The sequence below is a fragment of the Salmo salar genome, chromosome ssa03 (assembly GCF_905237065.1).
Source record: "Salmo salar chromosome ssa03, Ssal_v3.1, whole genome shotgun sequence".
NCBI lineage: Eukaryota > Metazoa > Chordata > Actinopteri > Salmoniformes > Salmonidae > Salmo > Salmo salar.
The window spans coordinates 56,541,444-56,563,079 of record NC_059444.1 but is presented as its reverse complement, the minus strand read 5'-3'; the positions used below and the strand labels follow the sequence as shown (position 1 = coordinate 56,563,079).

Here is a 21,636-nt window from a genome sequence, read left to right as displayed (position 1 = left end):
AGCTGTTTAAAGGCACAGTCAACTTAGTGTATGTAAACTTCTGACCCACTGGAATTGTGATACAGTGAATTATAAGTGAAATAATCTCTCTGTAAACAATTGTTGGAAAAATGACTTGTGTCATGCACAAAGTAGATGTCCTAACCGACTTGCCAGAACTATAGTTTGTTAACAGGAACTTTGTGGAGTGGTTGAAAAACGAGTTTTAATGACTCCAACCTAAGTGTATGTAAACGTCTGACTTCAAATGTATATATATATATATATATATATATAGAGAGAGAGAGAGAGAGAGAGAGAGAGAGAGAGAGAGAGAGAGAGAGAAAGAGAGAGAGAGAGAGAGAGAGAGAGAGAGAGAGAGAGAGAGTAAGAGAGAGAGAGATGGTGTGAAGATGACAGAAAGAGAAGAGTGGCTCAGAGTGTTGACACCCAGTAGCTAAGGAAACAAGTCAGCAAACACTCACTCTTAAAGTCATAATCTGAACATGTTTAAAAAGTCTGAATGTTACATTTTTGTTTCTTGTATAGCAATGCCAACTCAATTTAAAATAGGGAAACATTGAGAAAATAGTATTTTGCCAACATTTCTGCTAGTAAGTAGACATATTCATATCACAAGATGAATCAGGTTTTAGTACTGTAAACAAATGTTTCAACATTTCCTCCACGATCGTACAGAATTGACCCAACAAACTCTTAACCTGTGTGTGGCCCAAATAAATTCTAACTTCATGAATTTACTTCCACAGAGAGCTATTCCCAAATTCTAGCTAGTGCATTTTCCCCGCCGAGACACAAAGTATGCATAGCTGCTGTGTCTTCTGAGAGGACAGAGATGTACCAGAGTGCCATACGGTTCATGTAACGTTTGCAGGAGGAACTTGTGGTGAGTAGTGCTGAAGTGGTTTCAGAAAGAACAGGGAAATGAAACTCTTTTTCTGCAGAACCGTATTGGCCTTTCAAGTCTCTGACACGCAAAACAACAGCAGATGAATTGAAGATATGTGCCATGGCCTACATAGGGTAAATGTGCCTACATAGGGTAAATGTGCCTACATAGGGTAAATGTGCCTACATAGGTTAAATATGCCTACATAGGGTAAATATACCTACATAGGGTAAATATGCCTACATAGGTTAAATATGCCTACATAGGGTAAATATACCTACATAGGGTAAATATTCCTACATAGGTTAAATATGCATACATAGGGTAAATATGCCTACATAGGGTAAATATGCCTACATAGGGTAAATATGCTTAGATAGGGTAAATATGCTTACATAGGGTAAATATACATACATAGGGTAAATATGCTTACATAGGGTAAATATACCTACATAGGGTAAATATGCCTACATACTGTAAATATAGCTACACAGGGTAAATATACCTACATAGGGTAAATATGCTTACATAGGGTAAATATACCTACATAGGGTAAATATGCCTACATACTGTAAATATACCTACATAGGGTATATATACCTACATAGGGTAAATATGCCTACATAGGGTAAATATACCTACATAGGGTAAATATGCTTACATAGGGTAAATATACCTACATATGGTAAATATGCCTACCTGTGAGTGTGATGAAACAAAATGCCCGTCTACGCATTACGAACTTAATCACACAGACAGTTAGTTCTGAGTTGTTTCTCATGGTTAGTAGTAGAGCTTTACCGTTGGTTTGGCATCATGCATGAACAATTTGTAACAGCAGCATTACTAAGACAGACGCCATATTTCATCTCCCTTCGCTGGATGTCTATTCTTCTCATCTTCAAACCAAAGTAATGTATTTACGTAGTCCTAAATGTCAGCTGGCTGAATTTATGGAGACTTCCTGTATTTCCTCAGAAATCCTCAGATTTCCTGTAGCAGCTGCTGTCTCCAGCTCCACTAGCAACACGACAGTAATGAAATCACTCACATTCATTTGGCTGGCTGGCTGGCTGACTGGCTGAATGACTGACTGACTGACTGACTGGCTGACTGCAGCGCTCGTCTATTACTCAATGTGTTGGATTAAGTGGATCTTGTCTGGACATTGCTGTGCTTGTCTGGACTGAGTGGAACAAACTGTGATGCTGATTAGCACTGTATCCTGCAGCCTTATTGGTTAATAGGCACATTCGTGTGATTGCATTACAAACCAGGATGTTGCTGGTCGATCTCCTACCTATATTACCAAACAGTCAGTCACAATAATTTTATTATGAATTTCTTATGACAAAGCTATACTATAATTGCAAGCGGTAACAAGGTCAACAAAAGCAATTAATTATTTATTTGTTATTTACAGTAAATGATGCCTTCCGTTTATGTGACAGAATGCTTTTCCTAGGACACTATATTGGAATTTTGCAAAGGCATAAGTAACACACATACACCAGCCCCTCAAGCCACACACAAAACACACACACACACACACACACACACACACACAACAACACACACACACACACACACACACACACACACACACACACACACCTTCCTATGACTCACTGGGTTTTGCCCCTGCTCTCTCATCAGTGACACAGACACAGGAAGAGAGAAAGAGAGGTCACATCCACACGCCCCAGACCAACGCTGGCCAGCTTCCCTCCCAGGCAGGCCCTTCCCTGGCAGGGCAGAGGTAGAGTCATTAACCGTCCCTATACTACAGACATATAGTGCAGGCCTCAGTATCTCTGTGTGTGTGTGTGCTTGTGTGTGTGTGTGTCTACAGGGGGTGTAGTTAATGCCCCTAATATTTTCTCATAGACGGATGACTTGTACCATCTGTAGTAGACAGCAGCTGTTGCCAATTGAAGGGAGAGAGGGGGGGCGTTGCCAGCCATCACACATATTGTTATGGTGCTGGACAGGCACCACTCAACTAATGGGCCTGTACCTACATGAACATGTACAGATGTGCCTTAGTGAGTGTGTGTGTCCCTGTGTGTGAGTGTGTGTGTGGGGGAGTGGGGTGTGTGTGTGTATATGTGTGTGTGTGTGTGTGTGTGTGTGTGTGTGTGTGTGTGTGTGTGTGTGTGTGTGTGTGTGTGTGTGTGTGTGTGTGTGTGTGTGTGTGTGTGTGTGTGTGTGTGTGTGTGTGTGTGTGTGGTGTGTGTTCACTCGTTCCTGCACATATGCGTGTGACAGCATGAGAGCGATAGAGTGCCTTTGCATGCGTGCAATCATTTCTAATCACGGAAATGAGTGATGCTGAAATTAAATCTTTCCCTGTATCTTCTGTATGACCTATGGTATACACAGAGATCATAGGTCCAGACTAGAATAGCAGATTACAGTTTTTTATTTACAATTGCTAGGACCCATTTCTCAATACTTAGGCCACTTTTTCAGAACTCTTCACACAGTTCTCCTAACCAACTTTCAGCTTGGCACAGCAGTTCATTTCCCATCCAAAATGCACTAAAACTATCAAAACACTTCTTACATGTCTCAAATCAACTCATTCTTCCATAACGCTAGCAAAGTTTGTCACCCAACAAGCACACTTTGTCACTCATAAAACAACGGCCTAAAAAACACTAACAACAGGCAGCATTACACAATGTTTTCTTTTGTAAAATTACAAAAACAAGAATGACACCTCTCTACTGTTTAGAGTTCACTGCAGTATATGTTACAGGAATGAATCAGAGATGATGCAATATGCTTCAATATGTTTTATGTCAATTTTTGGCTTTGAGTGATTCCAAAATACAAGAATTTGTATTTACACCATCTACCGATACAGATACCGTAGCAATGCTTGTCAACCCTGTCTTCTGCATTTGGCCACAGGTTCTTATCCACATCACATCTTATGTCATCTTGGGCAATACACCTAGGAAATAATCTTTTGGCATGCCTGGTTCATCCCTGGCAATCTTCTTCCTCTGTCAGCCACTTCTCTATCTCTGGCTGGGTCCATGTTTACATTACAGTACAGCATTATTCCTAAGATGTCCCCTTTTGTATAGATGGTAATGTAATTGAAAGACTAACACCTGGGTAGGTGTTCAGCTACAATGGGAATCAGCTGGGGTTGGTCTAATTGTTTTGATAGTATTTCATTATTTAGATTTGGAATATATTTCAATACGGTATTACTGTAGGAATGTAGCAAATTGCTGTCTTATTAAATTTTGTGTTACGCTAGGTTTTGAACTGAAGTTGAACAGTTTTGAAAAGAGCATGCAAACACGTGCAAATTGGCCTGTAGGTACATAGAGTATCGGTGGTGGTTGTGTCTGAGTGAGAAAAGAATTCATGAAATTTGAAAGAGGTTGTCATTGAATGCATTTTGTGCCAAAGCAATGGAAAACGATCCACACTTGATCCCACATAGACTGCTGTTGTGCACACTGTGTGAAGAGTTTTGAAAAAGTTGCACAAGTACTGAGAAATGAGTCCTAGCAATTGTCAAAAAAAACAAAACTGTAGGTTGGAGTCAGAAGAAGTTGAACCGTGTACCCCAGTGGGTCAGGTCAGGTGTGGTTGAGACAGACGAGACATGGCGAGGTTGAGAGTAGGTTGCCACAGAGTTGCGGTAGCAGCCTTCACCCATCAACTCACTTCCTCTCGCTGCCAAGCTTCTCATGCCATGGTGGTTGATCACTTTCAGTATCTGTGACACAGGCTGCCTGTCTGTGTCCCACACATTCCTCTGTGTCCTCTGTGCATGATAGAATTTCTTATTTCGCTGTTTCATTTCACCTCGTGTTTCTCTTTTCTGTGTTTGTTCTGCTCCTCTTTTCCCTGTTAAGTTATCTTGTCTGTACGCCATGCTCATACACTCTCCAAACAGCATATCAATCTAATCCAACACCGCAAGCCTATAGGAGTCCAATAAACCATGCATACATCATTTGGACTTCTGCTTATGTTACGACTTACTTAAGACCAGGCAAGAGATCAACTGTATTAAGGGCCAGTTGTTTTTTCGGTCTCTCTCTCTCTCTCTCTCTCTCTCTCTCTCTCTCTCTCTCTCTCTCTCTCTCTCTCTTTCTCTCTCTCTCACACACACACACACTCCCCCTCTCCTTCCCTCTCTCTCCTTCCCTCTCTCCCGCCACTCCATTTCACCCTCTCCCTCCCTCTCTCCTTCCCTCCCTCTGTCCCTGATCTGGTTTCCATGAGACCTTCCCATGGTTCCCGGAGGAGGAGTTGCATGGCTTTCTGGGAGAGAGAGCTGTCAGATTAATAGATTTTCCCCTCTGTGATGCGAGAGGGCCAGAAAGCCCCTCCCTGCTGGGGACCCACTGCTGCTAAAAGCACCGTTTTTGTGTTTCAAAGGGGAAAGTGGTTGGGAGGAGGGTGTGTGTGTGTTGGCGGGGTGGGGGGGTGCTTGTTTGAGTGTGTTTGTGGGGGGTTACTTGTGTGCATGTGTGTGTGGTTGTGTGCATGCGAGTGTGGCATGCAACACATTCCATTGTCCTGTTCCCCTCTGTGTGTCTTGGATTGTTTTCATTAGTCCTAACAGTCATGTAGTAGGAACGCTAAATACATACAGTATATGCCTCATGACTTTGCTCTCCATGCCAGTGAACCTGTGGCTACGTATCTGGTGTATCGGAGAGTCTACAAACTTAACCAACAGTGCCACCCACCAGCCAATAAGTTTCCTGCAGCTGCAAGGAAGTTGCTTTCATTTAGTAAAATGGCTCAGGGCTGACCTCTAGTGTTCTTATTGAAGTCACCACACTGATGCTCTCAAATCAAAAGATGCGCTTTCATCTCTACTTGGTCATGTGGTTCCACATACACTGAGTGTACAAAACATTTGGAACGCCTTCCTAATATTGAGTTGCACACCCTTTTGCCATCAGGACAGCCTCAATAAGTCAGGGCATGGACTCTACAAGGTGTCGAAAGCGTTCCACAGGGATGCTGGCCCATGTTGACTCCAACGCTTCCCAGAGTTGAGTCAAGTTGGCCGGATGTCCTTTGGGTGGTGGACCATTCTTGATACACAGGAAACTGTTGGAAAAACATAGCGACTTCGCAGGTCTTGACACACTCAAACCTGTGCACCTGGCATCTACTTCCATACCCCATTCAAAGGCACTTAAATAGTTTGTCTTGCCCTTTCACCCTTTGAATGGCACACATACACAATCCATGTCTCAATTGTATTATAGCTTTAAGGGATCATAGCTTTCACCTGGATTCACCTGGTCATTCTATGTCCTAATGCTTTGTACACTCAGCGTATATTTTAAGCCCCAACTCTGAGGCTTTGTCATCACCTAGTGGATAAAGATAGCACAGATAAAGTCGGGCATTGGTATGTGGGTATTTACTGCCTACCAAACTGCACCAAGTGTCTTTTTATGGCCTAGCGCAACAGCACCTTATCAACTTGTCACCAAGATCTTGTTTAGCCGAATCAGGAAGTGCTGGGCTGAGACACATGCCTTCCCTGTAGCTCAGTTGGTAGAGCATGGTGTTTGCAACGCCAGGGTTGTGGGTTCAATTCCCATGGGGGGCCAGCACAGGGAAAAAAGAAAATGTATGAAATTGTATGAAATGTATGCATTCACTACTGTAAGTCGCTCTGGATAAGAGCGTCTGCTAAATGACTAAAATGTAAAAGCCTGCACACACTGTGGCCCTTCAGAACCAGAAGTTAATAACACTTGAGCAACACTTCTATATTAAATAACTACAGTAAGACCAAAGCAGTCTCCTTGAAGAAATCACTTTAGTGATATTGTTGAATTTGGGAATGATGCAATTTTACCTATTTTAACTAAGATCATTGATTGGCCAGCATCCAATCAGCATCCAATCAATATCCCGGGCAGCAGTTGTGGGTCTTTAACTTACAGTATAAATGCTAGAAGTGTAAGGGGTTGTAATATGACTCTTCCTGAGTTCCTCAGCTATAAATATTCTCTCCTCTCCTCGCTATAACTATGACTGAGTGTCTCTAGGCCCCATCAATCTCCTGACTCCATCGCAGGGAGGATTGTGGGTGACACGGTGACATATGGCCCAGCTCCCAGCACGCACTGGGAGACACCTGCCACATGCCGCTAAAGAATGGAGCAGACTCAGTTCTTTATGGCTTCAGTCTGTGGGTGATCAATACACACACACACACACACACACACACACACACACACACACACGGGTGGAAGCACAGACACACACACGGGTTGACATGAGGGCACACACGCACATACACACAAATCAGCCACACACAATTTCTAAGGGTGTGAAGTTGAGCTGAGGGTTGAGGTGAATTTGTATGAAGCTGCTTCACTTCGTACAGAATCACTATATGTGATCCTTAAATATCTCCAAATAGAGCTAGTTATTGTGTTTCTGTGACTGTGAATGGTAGCACCATTATTAGAGTGTACAAATAAATACTTATAGGATTTCGAGTGTAGCCTGTTTCTGACTGTGAATGGTAATAACATTTGCTGGGGGGTGATATTCCTAGAATGGCAGGTCCCAAAGTGTCTGATGACTGAAAAGTACATGCTGTAAATTTAAAAAAGCAGCGCTCATCAATTTACTTTTGTACACCCTCTTTCATGTTGCTATACTCATGGTGTCAGCATTTATACTACCAGGAAGTTGTCTAAAATAGACCTCAGTCTGTGCTAATGTACCAACGATATTCAAACGGACTAACTTCCTTAGACTTCTGTTTGACAGCGACGCATCACGCATGTCTCTTCTCTGCTTACCTGGTACCTGGTGCATGAGCTCATTGAACCCATCCTGAACTATGAGGATAGCCCCCTAGTACACGGCCACAACACTTGGCTCCTAAAGTATAGTTGTGGGTTCACGTCAGCTAACCCCGGGGGTGTCCAGCCATCTGTAGCCTTCACTTCCAGTATGTCACCCGAGCCTATCCAGCACCCCCAAATAGACAGGGGTGGGGCTCCAAACACATGTATGACACACCAGGGACAATATCAGCCCGTTGATCTCATCCAACAGCCGTGACTCAGGATAGAGGGTGGAGGGTGGTAAGGCGACCCTCAGCTGTGGCACGACCAACCCGACGCTGTGACTAATGAACCAATGACAAACACAGAGGGGGAAATAGAAGCGTCTGCCCGTAAAAACACGTAAACAGGATATGGCCATAAGCTCAGTTTAGCCCACCGACTCGTCGCAGGGCATTCTTGCCCCATGCCACTTACTGCCCCCTTCCCCCGTCCTTCTTTACTGAGCTCATGGGTTGTAAATAGGGCAACAAGGGGGAGGGCTATAGGGAGAGAGGGAGTATATAAGCCTGAGAGGTACTGCCACAAGATCAGAAACACTCACTGGGAGTAGCTCACCAACCAAGAGATCAACACAGCTGGAGATCCAAGGAACTCACACTCGTCTTCTTCTAAGCAGACCGGAAAGGAAAACAGAAAAAAATAACAACATGACTCAGTCCGCCACCCCAGCAATCGAGAGCATCTTTGGAAACGATCCTTTCTTCAGTCAGGAGCGGATGGTCTTCCCCCCCATGCGCCACCATGCCCTATCCGGCATCCAAGAGGACTTTTTTCAGAGGAGGTCCAACCTGGCCAGTGATCTCCTCAAAGAGCTCCGCGATGGGCTCCCCAGTATGTACCAGCTGCACGAGAGGGCCCACCTCCGAATGGGCTCCCCATTCCTGGAGAGGAGGAGCACAGGAGTTCCAGCAGGAGCTCTGAGCCAGGGCCTCAGCACGGAGGTGGCTGAGACAGGCCGGAGCCACAGCCCCCTGGCCCTGAGCCTAAACGCCCAGGGCTTCAACCCAGAAGACATCACAGTCAAGCTGGACGGACGGAGGCTAGCCGTGGTGGCCATGAAACAGGCCAAAGCAGAAGAGGCTAAATCCACCTCCTCTGCCATCTCTTCCTGCTCCTTTTCCTCCTCCTCGTCCCAACAGAAAGGCTTTGTCCAGAAAATTGACCTGCCTGCTCACCTAGACCTGACAGCCTTGACCTGTTCTCTGGGAGAAGATGGACAGCTGAGGATCGAAGCCCCCACTGCGGCCCCCCAGCTGGAAGCCCCTACAGCAGAGCAGGAGGTCCCCCTCCGCTTCAGAACCTCCCTGGACGTTCCCATAGCCAAGGGCAACACGGAAGAGTCCATAACAGTGAAGACCTCAAAACCTTGAATTATATTTCGTTAATCATTTAATTGTATTATCAATCCAGTGGATTACATTGTGGAAAATTATTTATAATATGCCTATTTGAATAAATGTGATTTAATAAAGACAATCTGACATTGGAATGATGGTTGCTAGAATTGTGGTTTGTGTGGATGACAGTTTTAAAATAGATAACTAGAAATAAGTGGTGGATCCTGTCATTACTAGCATACTATACATTTCAAACAGTCATGTGAACTAAATACTTTTACAGTCCGAAAACACATGTAACCTTGCACTCTGCACCTCAAAACATACAATACCGTTCAAAAGTTTGGGGCCACTTAGAAATGTCCTTGTTTTTGAAAGAAAAACACTTTCTTTGTCCATTAAAATAACATAAAATTGATCAGAAATATAGTGTAGACATTGTTAATGACTGTAAATGTAAATGACTATTGTAGTTGGAAACGGCAGATTTTTAATGGAATATCTACATAGGCGTACAGAGGCCCATTATCAGCAACCATCACTCCTGGCTGAGACAGGCCGGAGCCACAGCCCCCTGGCCCTGAGCCTAAACGCCCAGGGCTTCAACCCAGAAGACATCACAGTCAAGCTGGACGGACGGAGGCTAGCCGTGGTGGCCATGAAACAGGCCAAAGCCATTTTGAGCCTATAATCGAACCCACAAATGCTGATGCTCCAGATACTCAACTAGTCTAAAGAAGGACAGTTTTATTGCTTCTTTAATCAGCACATGATTGCAAAAGGGTTTTCTAATGATCAATTAGCCTTTTAAAATGATAAACTTGGATTAGCTAACACAACATTCCATTGGAACACAGGAGTGATGGCTGCTGATAATGGGCCTCTGTACGCCTGTTTAGATATTCCATAAAAAAATCTGCCGTTTCCAGCTACAATAGTCATTTACAACATTAGCAATGTCTACACTGTATTTCTGATCAATTTGATGTTATTTTAATGGACAAACAATTAGCTTTAATTTCAAAAACAAGGACATTTCTAAGTGACCCCAAACATGACAAAGACATTGTTGCATGTCACATTGGTTGCATTGTGTGTGTTCTCTTCATCCGTATTGAAATCAGGGGCGTAGGCATGGGTGGGCTTGGTGGACACAGGCCCACCCACTGGGGAACCAGGCCCACTCAATCAGATTGAGCAAAAACAAAACAAAAAATATTTTGCAGTATGAAGTGCTCACCAACCTGAAGCTTGACCAAATGCTTAAAATACAAACTAGCATTGTAATTATAATTGAAACACTCCAGATAAAGGAAGTGATTATGGTGTACTTGCTACTCTACACACTAAAAACAAATGGTTCTATATCGTGCCAAATAAGGGTTATTTGGCTTGTAACCATAGTGGATCCATTTTTGTTCCTGTTTAGAACCTTTCTTTGAAAGTGCTACTGTATAAAGAACCACGCGCATAAGGTTTTAAATGGTACCTGTATGGTGCTATAAAGTACCCTTTCCTAAGGTTCTAAAAAGAACCATTAATACAAGGTTCTATATAGCACCAATAAAGTGTTCCGCTATGGTTACAACCCTTTTTGGGGCTATATAGAACCCTTTTTATGGTTCTTTATAGAACCTTTATGGAGAAAGGTTCTATAAAGAACCTTCCTCAATCTCAAAGGTCCTTTGTAGATTCTTTTGAAGAAGCATACAGGGTTTCTTTTTCAGGTCAGCCATATGATCTTGTTAAAATTCCTTACTGTTGTGTTAATTGACCAGTTGAGTCAAGTGTGCTAGCCCTGCAACGGCTGGGGATCCCTGAGACAATTGAGAACCACTGATTTAGTCAACCGTTCTCAATTGACACAAGGCCGTGTGAGTCTTTCACAAAACACTGTCTGGCCATAGTCATAAATAACACATATATAACACATATATAATACAACAGACTAGATCAACTGGAATGACACTCTCACTTGCACAAAAAGAGCTGTAAGCAAACAACGCCCCAAAATATTTGAATAAGGCGCCACCCCGACATTTGAATTATTACTAAAAAAGCAAAGAACCCTTTTGTGAACTGCAAAGAACCATTTGAAGGTTATTTGAGTCATTCTGGTTCCACATAGAACCATCACCCTTCCCAAAGAACCCTTGCGGAACCCTCCTTTTTTAGTGTGTACCCTAAACAAACACTACCTCTTCAATGTCCGATGATGGCGCCAGTACCCTTTAATAAGACATGTTCCATTGCAGCTGCTGTTTGTGTAATTCAATCAATCATACTCTTCCAAACCATCTATTATTCTGTTGAAGTAATGGCTTGCTTCATATTTTCTGTTGAATAAATGATTTGCAACATTTTAATTTGATCGTGTCAGTTCTTATAGGCCCTGCATACTGTTTACTGGTAAAGACCATACAAGTCTGTGTAGATCCATGTTAACCTCTGGTAATGGTAAAAAACAAAGGAGGCACTGAGAAGGAACACAAGATGTAATTTGATATATACAGTGTAAGAGACCTGTTCCTCCTTGTTTATTTCATGTGACTTTTTGTGTTTACCACCTATAATCTTTTATTTCTTAAATGTTTATTGAACCTTTATTTATCCAGGTTAGTCTCACTGAATTGTTGAACGATGCACAGTGACACCATCTGCAGCAAGATGATGTTGTAGGTCTTTGGAGGTGGTCTGTGGGCTGTTTTTGACCGTTCTCACCATCCTTCGCCTTTGCCTCTCCGATATTTTACTTGGCCTGCCACTTCTGGCCTTAACAAGAACTGTGCCTGTGGTCTTCCATTTCCTCACAGTGGACACTGACAGCTTACATCTCTGCGATAGCTTTTTGTAGCCTTCCTCTAAACCATAATGTTGAACAATCTTTGTTTTCAGGTCATTTGACAGTTGTTTTGAGGCCCCCATTTTGCCACTCTTCAGAGGAGAGTCAAAGAGAACAACAACTTGCAATTGGCCACCTTAAATACCTTTTCTCATGATTGGATGTACTTGTCTATGAAGTTCAAGGCTTAATGAGCTCACCAAACCAATTGTGTGTTCCAATTAATCAGTGCTAAGTAGTTACAGGTATTCAAATCAACAGAATGACAAGGGTGCCCAAATTTTTGCATAGCCTATTTTTCACATCTGATTTAATTTCATACAACTTAATATTGCTACACTAAAAATCTTTGTCTGGACAATACCCCAGTACTCAGCTTTTATTAGAAAATGAATGGCATGCCACTGTGATCATTTTCTGTGACGCCAGAGTCAATTATTATGCAGCCTCAGAGGGGTGCCCAAACTTTTTCATACGACTGTATAACCACTGAAACACACTTTCTCTCAACTAAAACTCGCTGGCAACTTTTCAATCACCTCTAGAATCCCTTCTAGAATCCCTTTAAGGCTGATGACGAAGAAACTCCCAGAGACAAAGGGGTCAGAGAGGGTGAGACGCCATACAGAAAACAGCATCTTTAGTCTCTACACTTGGGGAACTCAACACCAGGGAAAGGAGAAGAAGAAAGAGATTTAAATGCTACCATTACAACCAACTCCCTGAAGGGGCTTAAATTAGTAACTGTAAAGGTTCCTCTGACATTTGCTACCTGGGAGACACTATTTGTTGTCGCGCCATAACAGGGACAAAACACAGCAGTTAATATTTGATGAGTACTGCCTAGGGCAACAGGATAGACTAGGAAGAGAAGAAGAAAGGAGACCACTTAAATCTTTAGCTTTATTTAAATGTCACCAAAATCAAATATTTATATTATGAGAGTTAGCTGACCCTTTCCAATGTGTAAAGGCTCCACTCCAATTTAGAACAGGCAAATTGTTATAGGTGAAAGAGGTGGTATGTTCAGAGAAACAGACACTAGTCAAGTTGCACTATTCAGTTAACAGGGATCTGTTTTTCTGTTTTTCACAAATTAATAGCTTTCATTGACTTTCAATGTGTTTTCTCTGCCTTGCTTCTACCCAAGGATCATCTCATATTAGATAGAACACTTTCACAATGTTTTGGGGACACAAGTAAAGTGTTCGCTGTCAATCCAAGTGGATAATCATCACTTGGAGGGAGGAACCAAAAATCTCAGGGACCCCGTTTCTCCACCTGAAAATATTGACCCTTGTACGACAACCTAAATCTTATGACACAGTCCACAGCCTGCCTGGCAGCTTGTATCATCTGGAAGAATATGTGGACAGCTTCATGTGTTGCTCTAAACTACTGTCTGACTGGTATCGATTTTCAGCCCTGATGAGGTACAGAGAGAGCTGCTGCCAAATCATCATAATCTGAGACATCCCTTTTATAGGTGTAGGACATTTAAAATGGGATACTTTCTGTTGACATCTCTCTGCATCATCAGTATCTTCCAGAATTTAATTGGATTCTAACATTTAGAGGGTTCTACGCTATCGTTTGTCTTGATCTTCCAGAAACCCTCTCATCTCCTCCAGGTGGGGTACCTCATTTGGAGAGTGCAATGGGAAAACATTATTGCCACCATCAGCTATTGCAGACCCTTGTAATATTAGATCATGTTGCTATTGGGCGTTTATGAGCCGGTGGTATGACAAGGTCGGGAGCGCAGCTCCTGGATGTCATATAGACGACAGCATGAAATGTGGTCCGCTGCATCAAAGCCAATGAGCTTCGCCATGGCGACAAATATTAACTGGTAATAAAGATGGATTCCAATGGCGTCTCGGAATGGCCAGGGCCGAGGCAGGGGGTCGAAGGCTGATTTGATTTGTCAGGCCATCTAGCCGATACAGGGGCGGGAGCAAGCAAGCGTTGAGCCGGGTTGCCAGTCCCTTACCTGGAGCTCACGGCCCATTTGGGATGTTGGGAATAGCTCAGCCGCAGGTTGCAGACTCTGTGGCGTACTAAACTGAGCAGACAGATATGCGTGTGTTCCCGTGGGATTATGAAGCTGAAGCATGTGACTCACAGGTTTAAAAAGATTTCCGCTTTGACAAATCTTGAAATATTTATGGTGGCTATTAGTGGTATGTAAGATAATAAATAACTATAAACAGGTACTCTCACACAAATCATAAAAAGAACAAACGAAGGAGGCCGATACGTAAAAAAATATATATACAGTTGAAGTCAGAAGTTTACATACACTTAGGTTGGAGTCATTAAAACTCATTTTTCAACCACTCCACACACTTCTTGTTAACAAACTAAAGTTTTGGCAAGTCGGTTAGGACATTACTTTGTGCATGACACAAGACATTTTTCCAACAATTGTTTACAGACAGATTATTTCACATATAATTCACTGTATCACAATTCCAGTGGGTCAGAAGTTTACATACACTAAATTGACTGTGCCTTTAAACAGCTTGGAAAATTCCAGAAAATGATGTCATGGCTTTAGAAGCTTCTGATAGGCTAATTGACATAATTTGAGTCAATTGGAGGTGTACCTGTGGATGTATTTCAAGGCCTACCTTCAAACTCACTGCCTCTTTGTTTGACATCATGGGAAAATCAAAAGAAATCAGCCAAGACCTCAGAAAAGAATTGTAGACCTCCACAAATCTGGCTCATCCTTAGGAGCAATTTCCAAACGGCTGAAGTTACCACGTTCATCTGTACAAACAATAGTACGCAAGATTAAACACCATGGGACCACGCAGCTGTCATAACGCTCAGGAAGGAGACGCATTCTGTCTCTTAGAGATGAACCTACTTTGGTGCGAAAAGTGCAAATCAATCCCAGAACAACAGCAAAGGACCTTGTGACATATCTTGCACTGTTATGCAATTAATAAAGTCCAAATACTGAGCTGATTCTAGCAATCAAAGTTCTAGCATTAATTAATTAAGCCAAACTAGAGCAGGGATGTCAAGGTACACTACAAATCATGCGTGTGTAGTGTAACCTAATTATATTTAACATTAGTCCATAACAACAAAACAAAGAATACAGTGAATTATGAGGACGTCAGTATGAATCCAATTTAAAAGTAACTAAGATACATTACAAGCATATGCAATAAGAATACAATTATCAAAGGTGTACATACCATAGGTTTACAAAGTAACTAATACACCGTACTTTGGCATACAAAGTATACCCAGGAAATTTGCTAAACAATTTCTCCATGAATGAAGCAACCATCAACTTTTTACCCTACCTAGGGCAAACTCAATTTCAATAACCCTCATCGTTGAATTAGCATCACTCTGCTGGCCAGGAAACAATAGGCTATAACGAAAGGCGTAAAACTTCACACTCATTCTCTAAACCTAGTTCTAAACTGGGTGGTTTGAGCCCTGAATGCTGATTGGCTGAAAGCCGTGGTAAATGTAAGGGATAATCAACAAGAGGTTGCTGTATGCATTCTATGGAAAATAATGAACGATGTGGAAGGTCCACGGGAATTGCATTATTTTCCAGACAACGCATACCACCATGAGTTGATTATCCCTTTTATACCATGGCTATGAGTGAAGTTATTTTTGCATGGGCTGCATCTCAATCCTCCGCATCCGCCTACGTCGGCCTTTCGCATTTGCAATGGAAGGTGGCCGAGCTACAGCGGTGTTTGTCAAACCATGAGACACGAACACAAATGTCACAAGACTCGTCTGAAGGTAACCCGTACAAACGAATGGAAGTCCGGAGGTAGTTTTGTCCCAAAAAAAATAAGGGGTTAAATATGTCCCCAAAATGTTTTTTCTTTCCTGAGCTTTCTGATATCTCCTAGATATAGGACAGACACTCTCAAACCTTATTCCTTATGACTTATTTTTTGACTGTCTTTTTGGCCATTTATGAATGTGATACTCAATGTATTTTTATGGGCTATAGTAGTAAAGGCCATCCACCCTCCTCCCATCAATCTAAATGATAGGTGCGCACATCTGTGCAGCTTAGAGCTGACCACGGTCCGGCGATCAGTTTAGTTTAGCAGCTCTGTAAAGAGAAATCCATAACACGTATAGTACAGTGAAAAGGTTCCAAACATGACAATTAAATTCATAGAGTTACATTCAACACAAGTCAACCCAAGTTTCATCAGCCTTCACGTCTCTGAGGGCGCCAGTATGGAGCTCCGTGGGAATGTTCCGCCCCCGGAGGAAGCCACGGGCGAAGGTGTGCTCACTCCTGTGATGTGTAAACATATGGCCATACATTCGGACAGTGCCATAAATCGTGTTCAAATCATCAGGCTGTGCCTTAGTGCCGACAAGTCGCCGACGTGTCTTCATCACTACCTTCATCATCGGTCATCCACATGCTTGTTTGGGTTATTAAATGCCGCTAGTGTTTCCAGCCCCTCTCTGGGCTTCTGGGCCGACCATTTTGTGTCTGAGACAAACTGCTGCAATAACAGTGGCGGCCATTTTGCTTGTGGCTTGTTGATGCTCGTGGCTGTGAGCCTCTTGGTCAGTTTTGAATAAAACAACAAAATTAGGGCATCAGTCACTTTTTAATAGGCCTAGCTGTATTTCTGCCATTGTTTGATAGATGTTTCAAATAAGAGCAATATAATTTAGTGCGACAAGACAGACTTGTTAAACAGCTAGAAGCTAGCTGTTAAAAAATCTTCCTTGATACCTTGAGGATACCAGTATTGTCTATGTCTCAATAATCTGTGTTATGTCCGTTCCTCACTGCCTAACTAAGAGACAACAGGTGCTTCATTCCAAAGGGTGGATCAATGGTCAAAATGAGCTTTGTTGATCCTGTCAAAAACACACTCCCATCTTTCCAACCTCCGCCGTCAAAAACACACTCCCATCTTTCCCTAGCACTGACAAAATGGATGAAATGGAGGAGGATGGTAAAAATGTACGTCCTGAGTCTGCCCGGTGGTCAACCGCCTCCTTTCACACCTCGCCTTCTCAACATAGAACTCCTGGTAAGCCCCTGGAGAGCCAATACAGCCCTGTGGATTTCCAGTAATGTTTCACTTGTATTGTGTATCCTAAAAGCCACGGAAAGCTGTCATAAGCATGATAAGTCACCTTTCATAATAACAAAGTACAGGTGATAGAATACAAACATATTCTTCGTGACACATGCAATGATTACAAAGTGGCCATTTGGCAAACCCCCTTTCTCTGCTTCCTTCCACTCCAAAACATTCCTCTGATTAGTGGAAATTGCCAGCCATTAATATTACCTTGTTACAATAACTCAATGACACTTTTAATTTAGATGACGTCACTTTTGTGAGACATTTGCGACCCATGAGCAAATCAAGTATATATTCCTATCCTAACCATGGTAGATTGTCACAGCATGAATGAATATGAAATCATGAAGGAATGATATGTTTTGTTCAGGTATGAACGGTGTTATTCATTGGCCTGAGGTGATTGCAGTTTTCTTGTTGTTTCCTTTCTTTCACAGCGGTTCGTGAAGCCGTCTTGGTCTGCTAGCGGAATCCCTTGTGGAGTTCATATCACATCACCGAGACCCTGCTTAACTCTTTGTCGAGTGAAATGTCCTACTGATTCTGTGGCACATAAACATGCAGATATACTTGATATGCCTTTACTGACAGCGATAACTGTCTCATGTGACAGGCTTTAGGCTTTGATAAAGTTATAAACAAATGGGCATAATGTGTGAACACAATTCATTTCTTAGGGATATTTGAATGTCATTTTGATATGACATATGGGAATATACAATACACTGAGTGTACAAAACATTAAGAACACCTTCCTAATATTGAGTTGCAATCCCACCCCAACCCTTTTGCCCTGAGAACAGCCTCAATCCATCAGGACATGGACTCTACAAGGTGTCGAAAGCGTTCCACAATTGTGTCAAGTTGGCTGGATGTCCTTTGGGTGGTGGACCACACGGGAAACTGTTGAGCGTGAAAAGCCCAGCAACGTTGCAGTTCTTAACACAAACCAGTGCGCCTGGCACCTACTACCATACCCAATTCAAAGGCACTTAAATATACTGCCCAAAAAAATAAAGGGAACACTTAAACAACACATCCTAGATCTGAATGAAAGAAATAATCTTATTAAATACTTTTTTCTTTACATAGTTGAATGTGCTGACAACAAAATCACACAAAAATAATCAATGGAAATCCAATTTATCAACCCATGGAGGTCTGGATTTGGAGTCACACTCAAAATTAAAGTGGAAAACCACACTACAGGCTGATCCAAGTTTGATGTAATGTCCTTAAAACAAGTCAAAATGAGGCTCAGTAGTGTGTGTGGCCTCCACGTGCCAGTATGACCTCCCTACAACGCCTGGGCATGCTCCTGATGAGGTGGCGGATGGTCTCCTCCCAGACCTGGACTAAAGCATCCGCCAACTCCTGGACAGTCTGTGGTGCAACGTGGCGTTGGTGGATGGAGCGAGACATGATGTCCCAGATGTGCTCAATTGGATTCAGGTCTGGGGAACGGGCGGGCCAGTCCATAGCATCAATGCCTTCCTCTTGCAGGAACTGCTGACACACTCCAGCCACATGAGGTCTAGCATTGTCTTGCATTAGGAGGAACCCAGGGCCAACCGCACCAGCATATGGTCCCACAAGGGGTCTGGGGATCTCATCTCGGTACCTAATGGCAGTCAGGCTACCTCTGGCGAGCACATGGAGGGCTGTGAGGCCCCCCAAAGAAATGCCACCCCACACCATGACTGACCCACCGCCAAACCGGTCATGCTGGAGGATGTTGCAAGCAGCAGACCGTTCTCCACGGCGTCTCCAGACTCTGTCACGTCTGTCACGTGCTCAGTGTGAACCTGCTTTCATCTGTGAAGAGCACAGGGCGCCAGTGGCGAATTTGCCAATCTTGGTGTTCTCTGGCAAATGCCAAACGTCCTGCACGGTGTTGGGCTGTAAGCACAACCCCCACCTGTGGACGTCGGGCCCTCATACCACCCTCATGGAGTCTGTTTCTGACCGTTTGAGCAGACACATGCACATTTGTGGCCTGCTGGAGGTCATTTGCAGGGCTCTGGCAGTGCTTCTCCTGCTCCTCCTTGCACAAAGGCGGAGGTAGCGGTCCTGCTGCTGGGTTGTTGCCCTCCTACGGCCTCCTCCACGTCTCCTGATGTACTGGCCTGTCTCCTGGTAGCGCCTCCATGCTCTGGACACTACGCTGACAGACACAGCAAACCTTCTTGCCACAGCTCGCATTGATGTGTCATCCTGGATGAGCTGCACTACCTGAGCCACTTGTGTGGGTTGTAGACTCCGTCTCATGCTACCACTAGAGTGAAAGCACCGCCAGCATTCAAAAGTGACCAAAACATCAGCCAGGAAGCATAGGAACTAAGAAGTGGTCTGTGGTCTCCACCTGTAGAACCACTCCTTTATTGGGGGTGTCTTCCTTATTGCCTATAATTTCCACCTGTTGTCTATTCCATTTGCACAGCAGCATGTGAAATTTATTGTCAATCAGTGTTGCTTCCTAAGTGGACAGTTTGATTTCACAGAAGTGTGATTGACTTGGAGTTACATTGTGTTGTTTAAGTGTTCCCTTTATTTTTTTGAGCAGTGTATTTTGTCTTGCCCATTCACCCTCTGAATGGCACACACACACACAACCCATGTCTCAATTGTCTCGAGGCTTTATTTATTTAACCTGTCTCCTCCCCTTTCATCTATACTGACTGAAGTGGATTTAACAAGTGACATCAATAAGGGATCATATCTTTCACCTGGAGTCACCTGCTCAGTCCATGTCTTGGAAAGAGCAGGTGTTCATAATGTTTTGTTCATAACGACAGAACTTTCTTCACAGACCATAATATGTGCTGTACAGGTTCTTCTGGATGACATCTTCCTTATGGCCTTTGAGCCCCTGACAGTATAAAGTATTTTATTGACCAGGCTTAGCCTCAGTAAGCTGAGTAGCTCGCCAACTGTAATATCTATCACGAAAGACAGATACGGAGGCAAAGATAGATACAGGACATCTAAGAGAGAAATAAATCAAACAGACAATTCTTCTATTTCTAGAGGACCTCTTTATATCGCACGAAACAACGGACAAAACGTTACAAGAGCAGATCCAAAATCCTACTACTATATATTTTTTTCCAAATGTTCTGTCAAACCGTAAAGACACCGTGTGGTTTACATACACTGTTCTCGCTGATCAAATAAAGAAATTCCCCTTGGACAGAAGCGACACCAGTAGTGCCTTGATGTTTCATATGCAGCCATTGATCTGTTCACTTCCTTATTTTTTTTTGTGAATTGTGTAAATACATTAAAATACGGCCTGGGAAGCCAAGCAGATGTGTCATATTCCCTGGGTTAAGAAATGACCTGCCTACTGAGCCTTGTCGCTCTCACATCTACATTGCTTTCTCTGTTGTAGCCTGAGCTAAAATCTTGACATGATTCCTAGCCCTTCGGTGATAGGCCACTTATTCACATCTATTGTATGTCACGGCTGCAGCTTTAACCAAATGTATTGACCTGCACTATGTGTGGATTAAATTAGCTGAATTTCTCTCACATTCAGAATAGCCACAATTACACAGTTGAAAATAAAGCTTGTGTTCACACTTTTAACTCAAAATCAATGGATGTTTTTTGTGGTTTTGTGCCACAATACACACCCCAAATATCAATGTACTGTATTGAAGTACCTATCGTAGTATGTATCATATTTTATAACCCTGTACATCTGGTAGTTGTGTATTATCTATATATCGTGGCCATTGGGCAGTCTTCCAACTGTTGTTTGCTTGCCTTGGCTCTGTTGAATGACACTATCAGTGGGTAGCTTATCGGCCATCCCATAGACAAACACTGGAGTTTAAACAAGCAGTGCTTTCCTAGAGTGCTCTGGACCCCTCACTTAGAAGATAAGACCTGGGATCAAATGCCTGTTTCCTGTCTAAAAAAAGGAAGAGATGTGTATTAAGTGCAATTGTTTAAACGTTAAAGTTCTGCCCATCTAAGTTATTCTGGCTGACCTGGAGCATTGGTCAAACCGAACATCCTGCTGATAAAACTGTAAAAACCTGTCATATTGTTAGATAAGGATGAACCCATAACACAAAAATCTGTGGCCGATTGAGTAACTTCGGCATCAGAGAACTGATTAGGCTGTGCTTTTAACATAATGTCCCCGCTATCATATTTGAGAAGCAATTTTTATAACGTGTAAATATAGTTTTGATAGCCATGGATAATTTGGGGCAGCTGGATCTGAAATGTTCCCATTTACAATTGGTAAATGGGAATGAGTGACCAGAATTGTTGGCTTTTGATCGGAATATTACATTTTCTCTGCCCTCTTCAACTGCATATCTAGCGGCATTGTCTGTAGTTATATTACTAAAATAAATGACAATTTGCACTGTTACTTCCATAATGCACAATGGCACAGCTCAACCATATGATTCAAGTAGTTCAGTCTATCAAGGGCTTTGGATGTCTCTTAATAATATCATGTTGACATTGAGAAATTGCGAGGTCACGGTAGATTTAAAGCCTACATGGCAGATTTAATTTGTGTTGCAATTGATTTTACGTTAAGGAAGCATGAAGTTAAGTGTTTTTCTTGCTT

The 21,636-nt window shown here is 42.8% G+C and overlaps 1 protein-coding gene across 1 annotated transcript; it reads left to right on the top strand.

The window, feature by feature from the left end:
- The first annotated feature begins 8,274 nt into the window (after positions 1 to 8,274).
- LOC106600960 (heat shock protein Hsp-16.1/Hsp-16.11) lies at positions 8,275 to 9,244 on the top strand. The gene has a single exon (XM_014192767.2). It carries the CDS (start codon positions 8,403 to 8,405, stop codon positions 9,123 to 9,125), a length of 723 nt encoding a protein of 240 aa, XP_014048242.1. The 5' UTR covers positions 8,275 to 8,402; the 3' UTR covers positions 9,126 to 9,244.
- The last annotated feature ends 12,392 nt before the right edge of the window (positions 9,245 to 21,636 follow it).